At 35.9% G+C, this 21,102-nt stretch overlaps 1 protein-coding gene across 4 annotated transcripts in view; it reads right to left on the bottom strand.

The window, feature by feature from the left end:
• Positions 1-21,102, bottom strand: part of dmd (dystrophin) — a 147,679-nt gene that overhangs the window by 109,044 nt on the left and 17,533 nt on the right. For all 4 annotated transcript variants that reach the window (XR_007138528.1, XR_007138527.1, XM_047803689.1 and 1 more), the window contains exons 12-26: positions 19,838-19,988; positions 18,482-18,601; positions 16,719-16,820; positions 16,338-16,445; positions 15,389-15,568; positions 15,065-15,231; positions 12,213-12,336; positions 12,012-12,099; positions 11,044-11,285; positions 7,639-7,819; positions 6,169-6,308; positions 2,350-2,562; positions 1,024-1,137; positions 760-915; positions 438-608 (exon numbers count right to left, since the gene is read on the bottom strand). Coding sequence is in view for 2 of the 4 variants with exons in the window: in XM_047803689.1 (XP_047659645.1) it covers positions 438-608; positions 760-915; positions 1,024-1,137; positions 2,350-2,562; positions 6,169-6,308; positions 7,639-7,819; positions 11,044-11,285; positions 12,012-12,099; positions 12,213-12,336; positions 15,065-15,231; positions 15,389-15,568; positions 16,338-16,445; positions 16,719-16,820; positions 18,482-18,601; positions 19,838-19,988 (2,257 nt within the window). In the remaining 2 variants the exon portion in view is untranslated. The remainder of the gene's footprint in view (positions 1-437; positions 609-759; positions 916-1,023; positions 1,138-2,349; positions 2,563-6,168; positions 6,309-7,638; positions 7,820-11,043; positions 11,286-12,011; positions 12,100-12,212; positions 12,337-15,064; positions 15,232-15,388; positions 15,569-16,337; positions 16,446-16,718; positions 16,821-18,481; positions 18,602-19,837; positions 19,989-21,102) is intronic.

Below are 21,102 nucleotides of genomic sequence, written 5' to 3'. Positions count from 1 at the left end.
GTGTTGTCCTTCGGCTACTCTCTGTTCAGGATTGCCACAGCAGATCATTTTATCCACATACTGTATATGATTTGGCACAGGTTTTATTCAGCATAATATTGTCACAGTTCTCCCTTTTCATCTGGGCTTGGGACCAGCAAAGAGAGTTAACCAATCAGTGTATTTTACAAGGAAGATAATTTGCCTCAACATTTTTTTGTTTATAACAGTTCAAATGAGGTGTTAATTATTAATGAACCCCTAACTTGATTCAGCTGGCTACTGTATGTACTGATGAGGCACTGATGAACTCGATGTTCTATTAAAAGGAACACTTTTTTAGTGAAAGGACAATTTAAATAAAGAGTAAATATTACAGGACCTGAAAGTGTAACCACAAACACTAAATATGTGTGTTTGAAAACAACATTTAAAATGCTGGTTTAAAATACACAAACCTTAAGATCATCCACTGCTATATGGAGTTCTTCAGGTGTTTTATAATGAAAATCACTCTCTAGGTAATCTTCTTCTGCTTGTGTAATCCACTCTTGCATCTCTTGCATCTCCTTCTTTAAACTCACTGTCATATCCAGTCCACCTTTCAAGGCAGATCTTTTTGCATATGCCTAAAGGACAAACCACAAATACAAGATCAGTTTCACAAAATACAACCTTAACATCAGGTAGACACATAAAATCTTACTTCTTCAATTAATGTATTTTGGTTTTTTTATCTTGTGCAAAATCAGAACTTTTAATAGGACAGCTAATCATTACCTGTTTGCAAATTAATTCCCACTGAGAATTGAGGTCATCAAGCAGCTTCTGTATTTTGACAGCAAATTGCGGCTCTGCTTCCTTCTTCAGGGCCTGTCCAACCTCATTGATGCCATTAAGGCTAGGTTGGACAGTATGAATGTCATTAACTAAGGCCTGGCAAGGAAACAAACAAACAAACAAATAATTTTTTAACCAGTCATTCAGTCCGTCCATCGTTCGGCATTTTCAGTCAACACAGTCACTAAATAATTAAAGACTCACCGTGCACTGTTCAAGTTGCTTCTCAAGAGCTTCTGAATCTCCTAAGGCTGGCCATTCCTCATTCAAAAACACATCAACCTCACTCATCCATTTCTGCAGGGTCTTTGTGTCATTCTAATTGCAAAATATATTTCCTATGCATTAGAGAAGTAAAATGCTTTCCCATTACATACGTGTTTGTATAAAATAAAATAAAAGTTGTCAAAGGTCACATGTATTTCCACCTCTATTTCAGTACTTTTGCTTTTTTACAGAATAAACATAAAACAATATCCCCTAAAAAAACCTGGAACAAGTGAGTTAAAGAAAAATTATGACTGGAAATGTGATGATTCAAATCGCAAGCTTATAAATGTTCGATATTAACTAAGAAAACTACATATTGTATAAGTAATAATAGTAGTGAAAATAAAAATCATTATCCTGAGTATTGTCAGACATCTAATACTTTACCCAAAATCATATTGTAAAATGTTAATTACAATATCAGTGATTACAGTCGTCATTCACTAACACCAGCAGTAACAGTGGGGTAATCAGTAGAAGAAGAAGAAGAATGGGGGGCATGAAGCCTTTATTATCGCCACATAAACATTACAGCACAGTGGAATTCTTTTCTTCACAGACCCCAACTGAGGTGGTTGGGGTCAGAGTGCAGGGGCAGTTATGATACAGTGTCCCTGGAGCAGGGAGGGTTGAGGGCCTTGCTCAAGGGCCCAACAGTGGCAGCTTGGCTGTGCCGGGCCTTGAACCCCGATCCTCTGATCAACAACCCAGAGCCTTAACCAGTTGCGCCACCACTGGCCCAGTAGGTTAAGTATGCATTATATTAGTAAGTTAAGATGATCTAAAACTATTGCCAACTACTCTGGGAATGTGTCCTGGGTTGTACAGGGCTGTGAGTAAAGAAAAATTTAAATTTGATTTTGTGAACAGAGACATGTGTCTTAGAATATACATTAATGACACATTTTTGGATTAATGAAAATATATTGGGATATTGAAGAGTTTGTCAGGGATTGAGAGGTATTTGTGTTGAGGGCAATTCAAAAGTGTTAGTAGACTACAAACATAATGCACATACTTTACACACACTACTGTATGTTTGTTTGTATACTTAAGTGATTAAACTAATAGAGGGATAAAAGAGAATTTGGTTAAACACTGAATAAAAAATCATTACCAGTTATATAAATACAAGGCACCAAGTGAGTTCTCAGACATGCTATTTTATAATGTTTTATTTATAATGGATACAAAGCACAGAAAATGTCCTTCAACCAGACTTTACAATTAACCAATATAAATTAAAGAAACAACACCTACCTGAAACTGCTGCAGCTTAGTAATGTGGTCCTGCAATTTTTGTATGTTTTCTTTCAGTTGTTCACACAAATGTCTCCAACAGGCCATCATACTGTCCATCTCAGTGTGATATCTTTGCGATATCTCAGGGGGAGCTTTCTGGTACACCTGTTCAGCCATCTTATTGAGATCGTCTTTTTTACTCTGGTGCTCTTGTTGCTCAGCTTGAACTGCCTGAAAAATACCATTGCTTATTTAATGCGCTGGTTGTTTCTATTAATTTGTGAATTGCTTAAGCCATACTCATTTAAAAAAACAAAAATAAAAACAAAAAACACAACAACAACCAACTATCTAGCGATACAGTGGGACTCGAAAGTTCGGGCACCCCAGGTAAAAATGTGTATTAATGTGCATAAAGATGGAAAAATCTCCAAAGGGCATCAAATTGCAGATTAAACATTCTTATAATTTGTCAAAAATTTTGTTAGATTTTATTTCCATCATTTACACTTTCAAAATAACAGAAAACAAAAAAATGGCATCTGCAAAAGTTTGTGCACCCTGCAGAGTTAACACCTTGTACTGCCCCCTTTGGCAAGTATCACAGCTTGTGAATGCTTTTTAGCCAGCCAAGAGTCTTTAAATTCTTGTTTGAGGTATCTTTGCCCATTCTTCCTGACAAAAGTCTTCCAGTTGTTTGAGATTTCTGTGCTGTCTGTCACGCACTACTCTTTTAAGGTCTATCCTTAGATTTTCAATTATGTTGAGGTCAGGAGATTTAGAAGGCCATGGCAAAACCTTCAGTTTATGCCTCTTGATGTAATCCACCGTGGATTTTGAGGTGTGTTTAGGATCATTATCCATTTGTAGAAGCCAATCTGTCTTTAACTCCAGCTTCTTCACAGATGGCATCAAGTTGTGTCCAAAATTTGCTGAAATTTTATTGAATCCATTTTTCCTTCTACTCATGAAATGTTCCCTGTGCCACTGGCTGCAATACAACCCCAACGCATGATTGATTCACCCCCATGCTTAACAGCTGGACAGAGGTTCTTTTCATTAAATTCTGTGCCCTTTCTTCTCCATACGTACCTTTGCTCATTCCGGCCAAAAAGTTCTATTTTAACCTCATCGGTCCCAAGAACTTGTTTCCAAAATGCATCAGGCTTGTTTATATGTTCATTTGCAAATTTCAAACACTGATTTTTGTGGTGAGACATACTGTAGAAGAGGTTTTCTTCTGATGAGTCTTCCATGAAGACCATATTTGTACAGTATCTCTTTATAGTCTCTTTATAGTGGAATGGTGTACCACAACTCCAGTTGTCTGCCAGATCTTTCTGGATCGTGCAGTCAAACGTGTGTTTTGACTTGCTTTTCTCACAATCCTGCAAGCTGTTCTGTCTGATATTTTTCTTGGTCTTTCCAAAGGGGGTGGTGCATGCTATAAACTCTACAGGGTGGCCAATTTTGCAGACGCCATTTTTTTTTGAAAGTGTAAATGATGGAAAAAAAATCTAACTTTTTTGACAAATTCTAAGAATGTTTAATCTGTAATTTGATGCTTTTTGGAGATTTTTCCATCTTTTCTTGGCTTCTTTATGCACATTCATACAGATTTTTACCTGGGGTGCCCAAACTTTCAAGCCCCACTGTACTGTATATGTACAGTGTCTGCTCACTTTCCCTTCCTTCTTACTAACAGACCATTCTGAGGACATTTCAGACAATGTTTTTCCACTCCACCTTGACCATACACAATACAGAGGTTGTCTACATAAGCTGTCTATGTTATACATTTGCTTTACATTTAAAAACAATATTTCTGGAAATACATTTGGAATTGACATGCATGGTAACTGTGTAAACCTGTGGCTTTACTAAAATACTATAAATGCTTGATTCACAACAAGTAATGTGCAGAAATAATAATAATTTGAAAACATTTAACATCAAGTAATCCAGCAACACCAAAATTATGAAAATAGAGAGTCTATCTGGCTAATATAGAAAAAAGATGCCCATATAGTAATATTCCAAATGTTGGTGGCACTATTTGATATATGTTGGAGTGATATTAGTGTTGCAGTGAGCACATTTACAGAGCAGTTACAAAACAATGTTTATTAATTATAAGAAAATAATATGAACTTAAACCCCTCACCCCTCTGCTTTAACCCTCCCAGCCATCACAGACAATAAGAAATACCTGGATACCATCTACAGACCTCATACAGGTCACATACTGTAGTAACACATGAAGCAGTTTTTGCAATAAATTTCCACCATCCCATACTGGTCATTCTCTGGACCTCTCACTCTGTCAAACTACATCTGTATGCTTGTGACCACAATTCAACCTACAGGTATTTACTTACAGTTCTAGTATGTATGGATTTTTAATCTCTATGGGCTATATTTTATTTAATTTTGTGGTGAACTCTATGTGTGTAAATGTTTATTTTTCCCACCTGGTTTGCACTTGTCACATATTTGTGATTTTTCTAGGGTTGTCAGTTTGGTAGGTTAAACTTACTGTAACAATACTGTACCAATTCTTCAAATAAGTAACATAGATGGCATAAAACTGACCGGTTTCTGATATCAGTTTTGCGGCTCATTTTCTGATATCACATGTCAAATTTGTCCCCTCTTAGCTAGGAATGTTCAATTAGTCAATAATGATAGTTCGAACATACACTAACTGATTTCTCCAGATCCAGAATCTGTTTTGAAAGGCTAGTCTTTTTAGCATAAATTTGACTCATTCTAGTGGTATCTTTCCTATACAGGGAAGCCTCTGTGTACAGAGAATTCAGGTGCTAAATTGCAGCAAACTTTCATTATGGGGTAGTTTCAATATTTTTCGGCTCTGGCTCTGTTTCCTTGGCTCTTCTCCTCCCAAGTAGATGCCACATTTATTACAGTTGGTCTTACTTCCACAGACAAAACAAATAAAAATTATGTGAGTTAATGGAGTAAAAGGAAGGAATGGCATTGTCTCTGCAGCTCACACAAACACAGACACAAACACTCAATGCAGTGCACTTAAATATTAAACCTTTACTTTCTAACACTAGTCTCTAAAGCAGAGGTCCCAACAACCCATAAAAGTGTCCAAATTGGGCCATTTCATATAAACTGCCATGAACATCACTGGATAGTTGTAATATAATGTGGAGATGAAAATATCATTAAAATCACACAAGACAAGTCACTGGTGTTGAGCATGACATTTGTACCCTCTTACACAGATGGAAAAGGCAAGGGTAGGAGCTATATTCAATTTTTTTTTTGAAATATATTATTTTCTTGCTAGCTCACCATCGGCTAAAAGCATTAGAGAGGAGAATTTGAAACCAGGACTTTGGCAAAAAGTCATAAGATACTTGTAATTCAGTCCACGGACCTTGCAGCCTATATTGTGAATGACATAACAGAGAATTACCTTCGTGTATGTGCCCTATAATAAATCTAAGAACACTTGCTTACAATGACGTTGGCCAATAGAGACAGACTGGACAACCAGCCCCTACTGACATGCAAGGAGCATCTGTATATGTACGTATGTGTAGGATACCACATCACAAGCAGTCTGTGCTGGTGACCTATCGCTATAATAACACACTTCTTCTAGAGTCTATAAGGCTAATAACACCTTTTTCAGTAGTAAAAGGTGCCATAGACTGTCAGAAGATCAATATCTTAGGCAGCACTTGCATTGCTCTACATTTAAATATGCATCTAGCAGCTTCAACTGAACAAAATCTGTGTGCGTTTATTGATTTTTTTAACTAAACTGAAGTGATATGTTATTTCAAAACCTTAAAAACAAACCATAGTGTCTTTCAGCCTCTGATCCATGACTGGGTACTCGGTTACAGCTGTAGAAGGTAGTTTGTCTTCAATTTGTTGCAGCCAAACCATTAGAGTTGCCATTACTTCCTTGTAGCGTGTGGGTGGAAGGCTAGTCTGGACTACAAAAAGAAAACAAAACATTATACGATTAATAATATATTGTCATTGATCACGTCAAAATGTTTGCATTTTGGTTTAATATTAAAGAATAGATATACATATTGAGGAAAAAATGGCCCTAAATATTAGCAAAATATCTTGGTTAGACACTCACCATTCAAAATGGTAAATTCAAAATCATTTACCAACAGGTCATGAACTTCAGTTAAGATTCACAATGAATACCAGAATGTCTGAGAGGTGTGCTATCTGTGACTCTAATTGTGGCATTAGGTTGTTGGTGCTAGATGGGCTGGTGTTCTGTGTGCAGAGGATCTGCAGGCTGAGACAACTTGTTGAGGAGGATGACCAGACAGGCTTGAGATGGACTTTAGTTTCCACACAAAAATAATTAAAAAAAAAAAAAAAAAAGAACAAAAATCTGAGGCTATCATGGTCACAGAATCACCAAAAATAGAAAGTTCAAGATTTATAGTCCAGCTATCCATTTCTGGCTGACAGGAGTGGAACCTGATATGGTCTTCTGTTGCCCATCCACCTCAAAGCTTGGTGTGCTGTTTGTTCTGAGATGCTTTTCTGCTCACCAATGGTTGCGTTGTATTGTATTTTGCTAATTTTAGTTACTATGGACATCCTGTCAGCTCAAACTAGACATTGTCATTCTCCCCTGATCTTGCCCATCAACAAGGTGCTCTGCAACATCTAGGTATGGACTCTGCCAGACCTCTGACAGTGTGCTGTAGTATCTAACAAGACATTAGCAGCAGATCTATTAAATCCTATAAGATGGTGGTGCTTTCATTGATTGGACTTGTTTGTGCAGCACATCTAACAAACTCTCTATTGAATGGAGATCTGGGGGGATTTTGAAACCAAGACAAAACCTTCTTTGTTATGTTCCTGAAACATTTATAAACCATTTTGCAGTGTAGCAAGGTGAATTATACAGCAGTCAGTATGGGTACTCTGACTGGTCTGTGGCTACATAGCCTCATGCACATTAAGCTGTGATGCACTGTGTGTTCTGACACCTTTCACTCAAAGACGACATTAACTTTTTTTGCTTTTGCATCGGACCAGATGATCCCTAACCTTTGTTCCCCAAATGCATCACTGAGACATTGTCACTCATGACTGTCATAGGTTCACTGGTTATCCTTCCTTGTACCAGTTTTGGTAGGAATTAATGATTGCATACTGACAGATGCTGACATTTTGAAGATGTCCTGATTCAGTCATCTGGCCATCACAATTTGGCCCTTGTCAAAACTACTCAGATCCGTTCACTCGCCAAACGTTCCTGATACGAAATCATCAAGAATCACTCACCTAATACAAGTTGTTTCTCTCTGGCCTTTAAGTCTGCAAGAACATTCTGGTAGTGGACCTGGAATGCAGCTATATCAGCATCAAATAACACTTGTGTTTCCTCTTTCTCTTTTAGCTCCACAAGTTGATCATGTAAGTGCTCTACTTCTGGTTCAAGCACAGATAGACGAGCTATCTCATCCTAGAAACAAGAGTAAACATTTGGTATATCAATGACATTACTGAAAAAATATCACATAACTAAGCATTAACATAAGCTGACATAACCGATCATTAATAAAGAACATATGTTTAGGTTGGTGACAAATGAATTTGGCCATGTTTAACAAAAGTGAATCAGGAACATGTATAACATTTCTATAATTTCCTGTTGCTTCTACAATACATATACAGGTAGTTACAATACTATATTATAGTTCTATAATACATATAAAAGTCTAAAATTGGGTTAAGAACTGTCCAACACATTATTATAGCCTGGATATTGGTGAACCACTGTCTTCAAGGAAGAAATGTGATCGGAATAAAATCTTGAATTATCGTGAGCATTTAAACTTTTAGTGAAATCAAATCATAAAACACAACAGTAGAGCACATGGCTATGTTTAATTGTGAAAGTAGGAGCATTTTCACATGCACAGTGAAAAGAGAGCTCAAGGGATTGAGTCTAAACTGCTGTGCAGCCACAAGAAAACTGGAAAAAAGTCTTTGGTTTGCTAGGGAGCATAAATAAGAATGATGTGATGCACCCATCATGCCTAGTGCTTACAGCAAAACCCCATTTTGTAAATACCAGTAATGCAATTTAAAATAAATCAGACGGTTCCCTGATATTCAAGCTAGGCACTAAACTGGTAGGCGATATACATCTACACACAAAAGAATAATGGCCTTAAAGTGGGGTCTGGGGACCCCTGTGGATATCTGTTAAACTAAAATGAAGAAGACTAATAAAGTATATTAAAAGTATAAACATCCCTTTAAAGTGATAGTGCAAACAACAAAGAATACAAAAATGCTTTAGAAAAAACAAAACAATAACCTGTTTGTGTGCAAACCATAATTAATAGCACCTTTTGCTTGTAATTTATTCCATTTTTTCTTGCAAAAATGCTCCAAATCCATCACATTGCTTGTGGATCTCTGATCACTGCACAAAGGTAAGGTGTAGATCTGGGGTCTTATAAAGGCCATTTGAAAAATACTTGGGATGTGTGGTAGCCTAGTGGTTAGGGTGTTGGGCTAGTAATAGGAAGGTTGTGAGTTCAATCGCAGGTCCACTAAGCTGCACACTGTTGGGCCCCTGAGCAAGGCCCTTATCCCTCAGTTACTCAGTTGTATTGCCAAAAAAAAAAAAAAAAAAAGAATGTAAGTTGCTCTGGATAAGGGCACCTGCCAAGTGCTGGAAATGTAAATAATCATCTTCTGAAGTCATTCATATGTCAACTTAATTTTGTGCTCTGTATTCGATTCCCGCCTCCACCTTGTGTGTGTGGAGTTTGCATGTTCTCCCCGTGCCTCGGGGGTTTCCTCCGGGTACTCCGGTTTCCTCCCCCGGTCCAAAGACATGCATGGTAGGTTGATTGGCATCTCTGGAAAAATTGTCCCTTGTGTGTGAGTGTGTGAGTGAATGAGAGTGTGTGTGTGCCCTGTGATGGGTTGGCACTCCGTCCAGTGTGTATCCTGCCTTGATGCCCGATGACGCCTGAGGCACAGGCTCCCTGTGACCCGAGAAGTTCAGATAAGTGGTAGAAAATGAATGAATGAATGAATGTTGTCACTGTGCTAGAAGGTGAATTTTTTTTAAAACTTCCATAAGATAAAATATCTTAGTCGAGTCCTGCAGGTTTTAAATTGGATTCATCTTGAACAAAGCCCCAGTTCCAGCTGAATAGATGCAACCCTCATTGCATAATGTTGTAGTCACCACACTACATGGTGGATATGATATTCTTTGATCAGATGTCTTGATTTTCCATCAAATGTGTCTTTCAGAATTATGAATAAAATGTTCCATTAAGAAGTCATTAGACTAAAGCACATTTTGCTACATGGATTGGGGTGATTTTGGTGGACTAGGATATATTTCTTTTCCCAAAGAATGCCATTCACATTGTTCCATGGTAGATGTTATTATTATTATGGAGATTTCTTTCATAGCCCTCTGTTCAACACCTTTCAACCATGACATTTAGGTGAAATCAAGTTGTCAAGAAAATCCTAAAGAAACAGCTGATCTTTATTTGCAGTTAAGAAAAAACACTTAATTGACTGAATTAATCATGAACTTCAATGTGATGTGAAGTCACCTAATTTTTATCAAATATTTTAAATAATAACTTTTTTTCTAATAACTTATTTAAATTGATTGTTTTTCATTTTTTGCTTTGACTATTATCTTTTTTGCAATTTGTTGGTTGCTGTATCACTTTAAAGATACAAAAAGGCCTAACATGACTTATCTTGGTTTAATCTTTTTACATAACCTGCAAACCTATGCAATTTTTACAAACTATAAATAAAATGTCAACTTGAATATAATGACAATTTAAATAAAATGCATTTTGTAAGAATAAAATAAAAAAGTAAAATAGTCAAAATATTACTGCACACATTGACAGTTACATGACAGTATGGATAATCTATGCTAAAGTGGCCCATCGAATTGTTTTAAAACAAACCATTATCTTTTTTTTTTTTTTAAACACCTAAAGGTGTACCTGACTTCAATTAGTTTGGTCATGTCCCTTGTATGGAACGCTTGTAGTTACAGGCTACAACTCATAAGATCCTTATCGTGTGACTTGAAAGTAGTGCTAGAAATAATTTATTATTTATGTGTAAAAAAAAAATTCTTCTTCTTCTTCTTATTATTATTATTAAAAGCACCGATTTGTGAATTTGCAGACATGATAATTCAATGAAATTAGAATATGGTACTCGATTTTAATGTAAAAAATCTTAGAGTAAGATATAAGTAAGCAGAAGTAGACAATGTACCTATACACTAGTTTACTTTTTATGCTATAACAAATAATGTTATGCTAAATATTCTATTGTTTATCATGGTATCATCTTGTTTTCACCACATTCAACATATTTCCAAAGATGTTTTTATTTTACAGTAAATGCGCATTCTTCTTTCTTCCTGAGGAGAATTGGAATGGGATGTGAATAAACTAGGCCTCAGTTAAATAGACTACTTATTTTATTTTGCGTAAATTTATAAATTTCCCCTTAATCCTATTTATTTGTCTATTTGGGATGCACACATGCAATAGGTGAAGGGCATTACCTGAAAAGACACAGGAAAAGACAGTCCTGCATATGGACACAAAACAAACAGACATGAAAGACGCATCTAAAGAATAGGACCCCATGCACACGGAAAAACAGAGATGTTACCCTGCAGCGCTCAAGCTGGATCCTCAGTGGCTCTAGTTCACATGCTGGGGGTTGCTGAATTTTCAGCCAGTTCTCTGAATTTGCTACGAGCTGCTCCAAGTTATGGAAGAGATTGTAGAAAGCCAGGACTTTAGTCTGGTAGGCCAGCCATGCTAGCCTCTCAGCCAGTAGAGAACAAAACTCAACCCACCGGGCATGTAACTGCTGAGCAGCTTGTTGAATATCATCAGAATTCTGCCCATCTGGGAAGAAAAATAAACATTATTAAATTTGGTCTGAGAAATATGTCACTTGACCTGGAATCCATTCCCATTTGTGGCTTTAGTCAGACATGAACTGAGATTAACTAGCTGGAACTAGCTGGTATGTAAGCTTCAAGGCTCCCAAAGTGGGGTTCAGGAATTATTATTATGTGGAAATCACAATCCACTGTTATTAAAGTTATATTTCTTTTGTATAGTTATTGGTTTATTTTTAACAGTCTAATGAAACATACATCCAAACAATTATGGCAATATATATATAATAAAAAACAGGCCTTTCATACGGATAGAATGATACAATTAAAAAGCCTCTACTTTCTAATCATTAAAGCCAACATGGCCCAAATGCATTCTCTCAGTAAAACATTCAGGAACAAATGTCACTGACTCCAGCATGAACATTATCCTATGCACTTAATTAATGGTCCTGATATTTATTTATTTTATGAACATAATACAACTATATAAATAGATGCTGTAGGAGTGGAATTATAATTTTTATGGTGAAAAAAAAGTGGGCTGTGGCTCAGAAGGTTTGGAGAAACCCTGGGCAGTCATCTTTGGAATGTCCATGCTGCAATCCACATCCACCTATTTCTAATATAATTACATTATACGCAACATTTCTGTGGTGTTGGTGTGGTTTTTTTTTGGCATGAAAATTCTTATTTTTTTGGGTATATATGTGAAAAAATAAATGTTTACCACTTGTGAGCTGATCTACCAGGGCCTGAGCTGACCGGGTTGCTTCCTGTAGCTTTCTAAGCTTCTCTGGTTTTTCCTTATCAATTGCCTACAAGATAATTAAAAGAGAAAAAAAACATTGCTCAAATTTGTATTTAAAAAAAAAAACCTTACAGTTAACAATTTACTCAGTGGCATCTGTATCATGTTGGCTGAGCTCACCAAGACTTTCTCATAGAGGTCTGCAACACTGCCCTCTTTGCGTGAAACTGAGAATTCAGGACTCTGCAAGATGGCTTCTGAGCGTGTCATGAAACTGTGAATCTCAGTAAAATCCACATCAAACCTGAAAATACACATGATAAGATTAGTGTAAAACAAGGTTGCTGATTTTATGTCTTCTAATCTGTGCTATGGGATATTTAGGGTTGTAGCAATTTTAAGTGGAGCAATTGTAGCTTAATCAGTTCCTTTCCTTCACAAAACAGTGTTTGCACAGAACAGTGCAGAATCGGAAAAACTGAACATTCACTACACCTATATAACACGCAAAGACATGTGAGAGGATATAAGTGTGAGCATTTCTAATTTCCAGCATCTTGTCAGAAAGCAGACCTCAAGGAGGTAAAACAGAGTTTTTTCCCTTTTAATATCAAATTTTAAACAAATCACCTGCTACACAAACCAATTAGAAATTATTTAGCAAAAACCAAGTTAAAATTTTAAATCAAGCCAACTTTATTTATATAGCACATTTTCTATTAGACACTTTTATTGATCAAACTGCAGTACAGAATATCACTCACTCTCTCTTAAAAATCTAAGGACATTGCAAATTACTATAATTCTTACAAATTATATAATAATAATAATAATAATAATAATAAATATATTAAGAAACAGCTTAAAGATTACTGGCTTTATAATATAAAGAGAAATAACAGAAGAGGCATCATAAGGGTAGAAGAACAAAAGCACAGCCACACATTATTAAGAAAAGTATTAATGATCAGGAATAATCAAATACAGTTCTCAACCTTGTATAACCTCCAGGGATTATAGAGGATCCACTTTACTGAATATTTAAAGAAGGCCAAAGCCATATTCTGAACTCCATTGTGAATTTGCAGATATAATCGGAAACCTTGTTGTTTCTTTAGACAAAGTATTAATTCTTGGAGATTTTGTAATTTATTTTGATCATCCAGAAGAGCGTTTGAGAACAGCGAATAATCCCATTCTATTTTCAGTCACTTACTCATAATGGTGGTCAGACTTTTGCTCTAATTCTAACATTCAGACTAAATACTAAAAATGCAGTCACATTTTCACAGTCAGTATCTCAGATCATTAACTAGACCTTATCTAAAATGTTTTTCCATTAAAAAATGAGTTCTAATATATGCATTGTGTTAGAGAAAACTAGCAGCCCGATTTAACAATCACAATTAAAACAGACCACTTTTTGTGTCAAACTGAATGACTGAATCTGAAGAAAGCCTCCTGAGTTATAACAAATCCCTTAGTGCTGCTAGATCAACAAATCTCTCAACCCAAAAAAGAACATAGTGAAAATAACCCTACATAATTCTGTAATACTCTATCAAAATTTATTAGAAATAAGGCTGCCATTGAAACATGCACATCGTCAACATGAAGTTTCAATGACAATGTATTATTTTTGTTTAAAGCCGAACAATTTGATAATTAACTGGATGGATGGATGGATGACAATATATCTATATTTATGCAGAAAGGACATTAAACAATAGAAGCTTATTAATGTCCTTCTGCTTAATCCTGACAAGACAGAAGTGCTTGTACTAGGACCTCATGCAGCTAGAATTAGCTCTGATTACACAGTATGATACTGTCGCAGGTGATTTGTTTAAAAGTTGATATTAAAAGGGAAAAAACTCTGTTTTACCTCCTTGAGGTCTGCTTTCTGACAAGATGCTGGAAATTAGAAATGCTCACACTCATCCACTCATGTCACATGTCTTTGCGTGTTATATAGGTGTAGTGAATGTTCAGATGTTCCGATTCTGCACTGTTCTGTGCAAACACTGTTTTGTGAAGGAAAGGAACTGATTAAGCTACAATTGCTCCACTTAAAATTGCTACAACCCTAAATATTAGATGTCCTTTCTGTTTCATCATGTGCAACAGAAAAAGACCTTTCTGTGATTACTGACTCCAGTCTCTCTTTTGAAGCTCATGTACATAATATCACATAATATCACTTGCTAAGATAAGAAATATAAAGTCACTACAAGATGTTTAAAAATATTGATGAGTTTATTAGTATGAATTACTGTAATGTAATTGTGATGTATGGGTGTTCAGTTGGTGCATAACATCTCCAGTTAGTCCAGAACACAGCAGTTAAGAGTCCTTACTAGTACCATTAAATTGGACCAAATCACTTCCATCTAATCCACACTGGGTTCTAATCAAATCTTACATTATAAAATACAGTACTGAATGGTTTTACACTATAGATATAGAGGTTTAATGGGCAAAGAGTGTTTTAAGTGTAGTGGGTGTCTGCTTTATATCCCAGGCTGGTCTCAGATGTTATCTTTGTTATCTTTATGAAGCCATGACAGACTTCTAGTTTGCACTCTGTTTACAACGTCCATTGTCTTTAACCAATACACAATGAATACACCTAATACAATGAATAAATTCTCCCTCTTTAGTGTTTAATTAATAAATAAATAAATAATAAATAAATAAATAAATAAATAAATAAATAAATAAATAAATAAATAATAATAATTCTCCCTTTCTCTGGACAGCCTAAAGTTTAATGCAATCACTGTGGATGATAAAAGGGGAGGATTAAAAGCAGGAAAGTTCAAAAAGGTGCCAGGAACGGTGTACAGCGATCATATTAACATGGACCAGAATCTCTGTTTTGAGAGCAAGTAAAGGCCATGACCGTAATGACTATAGAGCTCCCAACAACCTGTTTGATGAGTTTATGATGATTCAGCACAGGACATTAACATTACAATGATGGGGTGGGGGGTAGGATTGGAAATGGCTCAAAAGCTGAAATACAACCTCACCTCTTGCGAAGCTCTGAGTCAACAACAATCTGACGCTTTTTTTGAGGTGGAGGAGTAGTCAGACCCTCTTTAACATGCTTCACCACTTTTTTCTGATGCAGGGGAATGCTGGCTTCCACAGTTTTGTGTGTAGTTTCAACCTGGTATGTAGTAACAGTGGTTGAAAGCTAGGAGAAATATAAGTCAAAAAAATTATTCAGCATGTTATTCAAAGCCAAATAAGATAATGCTGATATTTGTTACTGATATACAAATGTATACAAGATGAAGTTAGTAGTTTTATAAACTGTAAAATAGGAACATGAAAACGTAAAGAAACCTCACCTTGGTGCTAGTGAGCTGAAGTGACTGTACTAGTTTGTCCCATCGCTCAGTGAACGTTTCTAACTTTGCTTCAAGTTTTTCTGAAGCCTGTTTATTCCTTATGTTGGATAACAGATCTTGAATAAGGGAGCAAAGTTTGTCCATGGTCTGTCTTTTGAGCTCAATGTCTGCTTTCAGAATCTGTGTAATTTAACAATTTAACAATTATTTTTAAAAACCATAAACATTCTCTTATAACTATTAATGTTAAAGTGTATAGCTGCTATGTTGTCACACAGAATGCTAAAAGTTTTTTTTTTTTACAGCTCTTAGAAGGTTTCTGTCATGAACTGCATTTGCTTTCCTTGGCTGAGCTGACTAATGCGGTTTCTTTATTTTCTTTCTCTTTACGCCAGTGGTTTCTTTCAATTTCACAACTTTCAGAATTATTACATTGGCTATGGCAGTGTTTGTCTAATTGCTCTGATGGCTCATATTTCTCCCCAAGAGTTTGTCCTATCCAGTACACAGCTCTCTGGGCTTCATGGTGATTTATCCATTCAAAACAAATGCAAGCAAAACCCGGGGCTCAAGTCATGTGTAGACATTCAGAGCTATTATTTGTATAAACAATCAATATAACATGGCACTGTAACTGTCACTCACATGTTTCCATTTTTTTTGATTAAACAAAAGATGTGATGTCCTAAGTTGCTAGGCATGATGCTACTCCCAACTCAGACAGTTAAAATAGGCAGTAAATATAAATTAAATAATTGTAGATTACATGCAATTAATTTTAGGAGGACATGTAAGAGGATAGAAAATAGAAATAAGAACTACAGGGAGAAAATTTGAGGCACTACTACAATAGCTGGAGGAACTGTATATATGTGCATACAACCAGATTTTATATGTGATGCATTACTAAAAGAATCTAATATACAGTTTAATACACACAATAACTTACAGTAAGCTTTCTGAGATTAGCTGCCACTTCACTGTGATCAGTGGTACCACTGCTTTGGATAGAAAGCAATAACTGCTCTTTCTGTGTTAGCCAGGATTCAAACATATGCTGAAAATATAAGAGTTGAATGGGAACACAATCAGGAAATGAATGACTTCAGCACATTATGAGCATTTTTGGTTGAAGGGTTGTTCAAAGGGCATCTGCCAAATGCTGTACATGTAAATGCAATACAAAGACACATTATTTCTGGAGGCTTTGGTGACAACCCCTGCAACCTCAGCACTTATTGACCCAAAACAGTAATAATAATCAAAAACATGCATACAGTATGACATACAATACTTTAGATAAAACTATAAGCTTTTTTCTTATCTGTACCTGTTCCTCAGTGAAATGCTGCCAAGTCTTCAGGATCCTCTGAAGGAGGAGCCACCGGTCCTCTGTCCATTTACAGATAGCAGCCCATCGCTCTCCAAGGTTCTGTGTGATAAACATAAAGAATATATAGTAGTTTCTCTCTCGGTTTCATTCCCTTGCTAGAGGAATTGAATGGTAGGAAGCCCTAAGTTTTAGACTTCACAGTCATTGTAACTTTAACTGTGTCATGGTTGATCATGCCCGATTCACGGTGGCCGAGAAGTGCAAAACACATTAACAAATACGAAAACAAAACAACAGATCCAAAAACACATTAACAAATACGAAAACACAACGACAAGTCAGACAACCCAGAAAATGTAGGTATAGTTGCGAATGGAAACTTACCGATCATCGGACAAGACACCTGTATATCTGTATATATGTATATATGTGACACCTGTATATATGTAATGACAGGTCTCATGTACATAAACTATACCTACCTTTTCCTGGTTGTCTGACTCGTTGTTAATGTGTTTTTTGATTTGCTAATGTGTTTTGCACTCCTCGGTCACCGTACTGATTGGCTAGTTTGAGCATTTCAGAAACTGATGATCCCCTGGGATTTTCATACACAACAGTCTTTAGAGGTTATAAGAATGTTGCAAAAACTTCAGATGTGCAGTGGATAGTGAGTGTATATACGTTATTAGAGGGTTTTTTGATATCTTAAAACATCAGGTGATTTTTGTGCTATATTTTAGTATTTGATATAGAACAATGGTACCAGTTGTCAAACATACAAGAAAGTGTTTTTAAATGACTTCATTTTAGATTAGTTCATTCATTCAGGGTTAATGTGCTGATAAGAAATTAATACTATTTAGATTTAAGTAATCACACATAAGTACTAATAGATAGTAATTATAGATAGTGTCAGGAATCAGCCCTGACTTTTGGCCACGTGCCTTTGTTTATCTTCCTCGTCACGTGTCTGCCCCGCCTTGGTCTGCTCCTCAGTGTCTCCACGCCTGTTCCATATTGTGTCATCATTGTCTTTTATATTTAAGTGAGCTGTGTTGCCGATGGCAGCGCGGAATCATTAGTTACGTTTACACTTCGTTATGTCTAGTCAGTCATTGTTAAGTGTTGTCATCTGTATTGCTTTAGTTATCGTCTTTTTCTGTCTTTGTCTTCATTATTTATTAAACCCCATTCATTTGAAGCTATCCTGCATACGGGTCTGTCTCCTTCCATCCTCGGTTGTAACAGATAGATAGACTAATAGATAGTAATAATTAATTAATACTTTTTTTCAGTGAGGTGATGCCTCTAACAGGGCAAAAATCCAGACCCAAGTGCAGGGATAGCCAACAAATACCACTTACTACTAACAAAAGTAGCCGGTAACAAGGACAGGAGATAATGGGCAAAACACAGCTGGACAAGAAGTGGAATTGAAATTTATAACTACAGACTGGAGGCACAGAACAGAAACCACGCACAAGGCAACATGGCAGGGATACATAGGAGAAACAATTAAAGGCAAACAACAGACAGGTGTACAGAGGTGGGAAGGAATTAAGGCGAACACATGGCACAAGACACATACTGCCAAAATGCCCACTAAAGTTCAGACACAAAACTGTCCAAGCATGACCCTGACACTGGATTCATTTAATTCATTATATCATTAATGATTTAGTTTATTCTGACATCTTAGAGCATGTAAAATAATTTCATCTTTCTCGGAGGGTTAAGGACAACAATTGAATCATCACCTGTAGTTTCTCCTCCAGTGCTGCAGTGGCGTTGTCTCCACTCTTTTCATCTACTACTACAACCATGTGAGTCAGAGAGTTCACTTGCACCTGCTCCATTTCCAGATCCTCTTGTAACAGCTTAATGGGCACAATAAACAAAATGTCATCTATATATAAATAAATGTCATTTTAAACACATATACATACAAACACTATAGAGCCAAAAGTTTGTGGATACCGTTATGCATACGGAAATAAGGTAGGCCTCTCTAAACTCATATATATATATATATATATATATATATGAAAATATGCAAATGAAATTGCGATGTTCCAGTACACAAAAATATCATATATATGTTTACTGGAACATTGCAATTTCATTTGCTCAAACAAAGAGGCACAAAAATCCTATGAGAATCCCCCTGTGCATACAATAAAATCTATGAAGATTTGGCAAATTTGGATCGGACCTTAACTGGCTGGCACATGACTTAAACCCTGACTTTAATGCCACTAAACACCTTTGTGTTGGATGAACTGCACCCTAGGTCTTCTACTCAAATGGCTTTCCATGGGTTAATGTGGTCCCACAACAAGGTCGGCAGTGTTAGATAGCAACATGACAGATAAGCTAATAGAGCCAGTGGCATCTGTAATTGTTCTATAGTGTGTACGTTATTAGGCAGTCCAAGTGTGCCGGTGACAATAAAAATATATAATCTACAATACTATTAGCACATAGTACGTGTTTCCTATATGCAGTGTATGCATGTTTACTGTCTACCCTAAACACTGACATTCAGTCTGTAGTTCTATGACATGAAGCTCGGTTTGATGCCTCTGGTAAATCACTTTAAATCTATTTTGCCTGCACTGTTTTTCACCCAAATCAGTCAATGATGGAATAATGTAAAAATGCTTTGTGACAATGGCCATGGTTAAATGTGCTATGCACTTTATATTTAATAATATTTAATCAACTATGTATTAAATACAACATGTGTTACATAATGAACAATGACCATTTCATTATTTAATTAAATGGTCATGGTGTAAACAATTTGCCTGAGATCTCATTAATGGTAAAATTTCAAGAAAGAGAACCAATTCTGCTTGCATTTTGAATCATCTTCATGTATATTTTATAATCATACTTCTATGTTAGAACTACAGCTAACCAACCACCAGATCACCATACAGTATGCATTCCATTTCTGTCCAAGAAACAAATCAACATATCACAGAAATCATCAATATTACATGATCATTATCATTAAGGTTTGTATGTAAACTGTGTCATTTTATTAAATGAAAAGAAAACAATTATGTAATGAATGTTATACAGTTTCTTAATGTTATAAAGTCTTGTACCTTGTGCTCTTCAATTTGATGTTTCAGATGTTCAATTTCTGGACCTAAAGGCTGGGCTTCTATTTGCTTAATTCGAGCTTCAGTAACATCTAACCAGGTGGAGAGCTGTTTGAGCTGCTGATTCTGAAGGTCCATTAAAACTCCATGAAGCCTTAAAATAACCAAACGTAAATAACAATTATAAGGTATTATCATCGTTTCAAAATCTATATACCAAAGGTTATATGACCAAAGGTTTGTGGATACCTGACCATCACACCCACATTTTAAGCACATAATTGTATTTGGACACTTCAGTACGCTGCAGCATTACAATTTCCCTTCACTGGAAGAGCCAAACCTGTTCCAGTATGACAGTATGTCCCTGTGCACAAAATGAGGTCCATGAAGACAAGGTTGATATGGACAGACCTGCTGAACACCTATTGGATGTACTGGAAGACTGAATGCACAGGACTTACATCACTAATGCTCGTTTGGCTGAATGGGTAGATCCCAACAACCAAAATCTTCAGGAAAGCCAAAAAATTGAGTTTTTTTATATGAGCAAAGATAGATAAGAGCTTCAAAGGGAAGTTCAAAAACCGCATATGGGTATCATGTTTAGGTGTACACAAACCTTTGAGTGTAGAACATTCAATGATGTTCAGTAGAATTATGAAGTGATGGAAACATTGTAACTGGCTGCATGAAAACACCAATAAAGATTAAAAAAGATCATTTTGCATCATGGATATCATGAAAACATGCTTCTAAAATTTATTTTAAATCTGTTGATTTCCCAAGAATGTAAACTGGATTTAAAAATGATCCCCAGGGCCACACTCAGCAGTTTCTAAAATACTCAAATGAAGTGAAACTGCAGGTGTAAACGTGATCCAAATAAATATAAGCTAATGAAGCTACAGTGTATTTGAAATGTCATTCATAGGTACAGTATAATGAATCAGTAATAGTTAAGCAGTAAATGGCATCGGTTGATGTCTATTTATATAAAATACATTAATTAGAAAGAAATAGCAGCTAAACTGTCTGAAAGGCATTTATCTAATATTTTGGCTGCTTGCACCGTTGTACTTAATGCATTTTATGTAAATGGACCTTAACAGACTTTAAGTGAACTCCCTTGTTTTAAACATTTTTCTAAACATTTTTAAACTGAACTCGTCCACCAACTCTGGACATATAAATAAAAAAAAAATAAAAACCTAACTGTAAATTTCATTTAATTCTATGTATGTTTTTAGTTTCAGAAAGTAAGATAC

Source organism: Tachysurus fulvidraco, chromosome 18 (assembly GCF_022655615.1).
Source record: "Tachysurus fulvidraco isolate hzauxx_2018 chromosome 18, HZAU_PFXX_2.0, whole genome shotgun sequence".
Lineage (NCBI taxonomy): Eukaryota > Metazoa > Chordata > Actinopteri > Siluriformes > Bagridae > Tachysurus > Tachysurus fulvidraco.
Note: the sequence above shows the minus strand (reverse complement) of the source record. Positions and strands in the feature narration are given on the sequence as shown.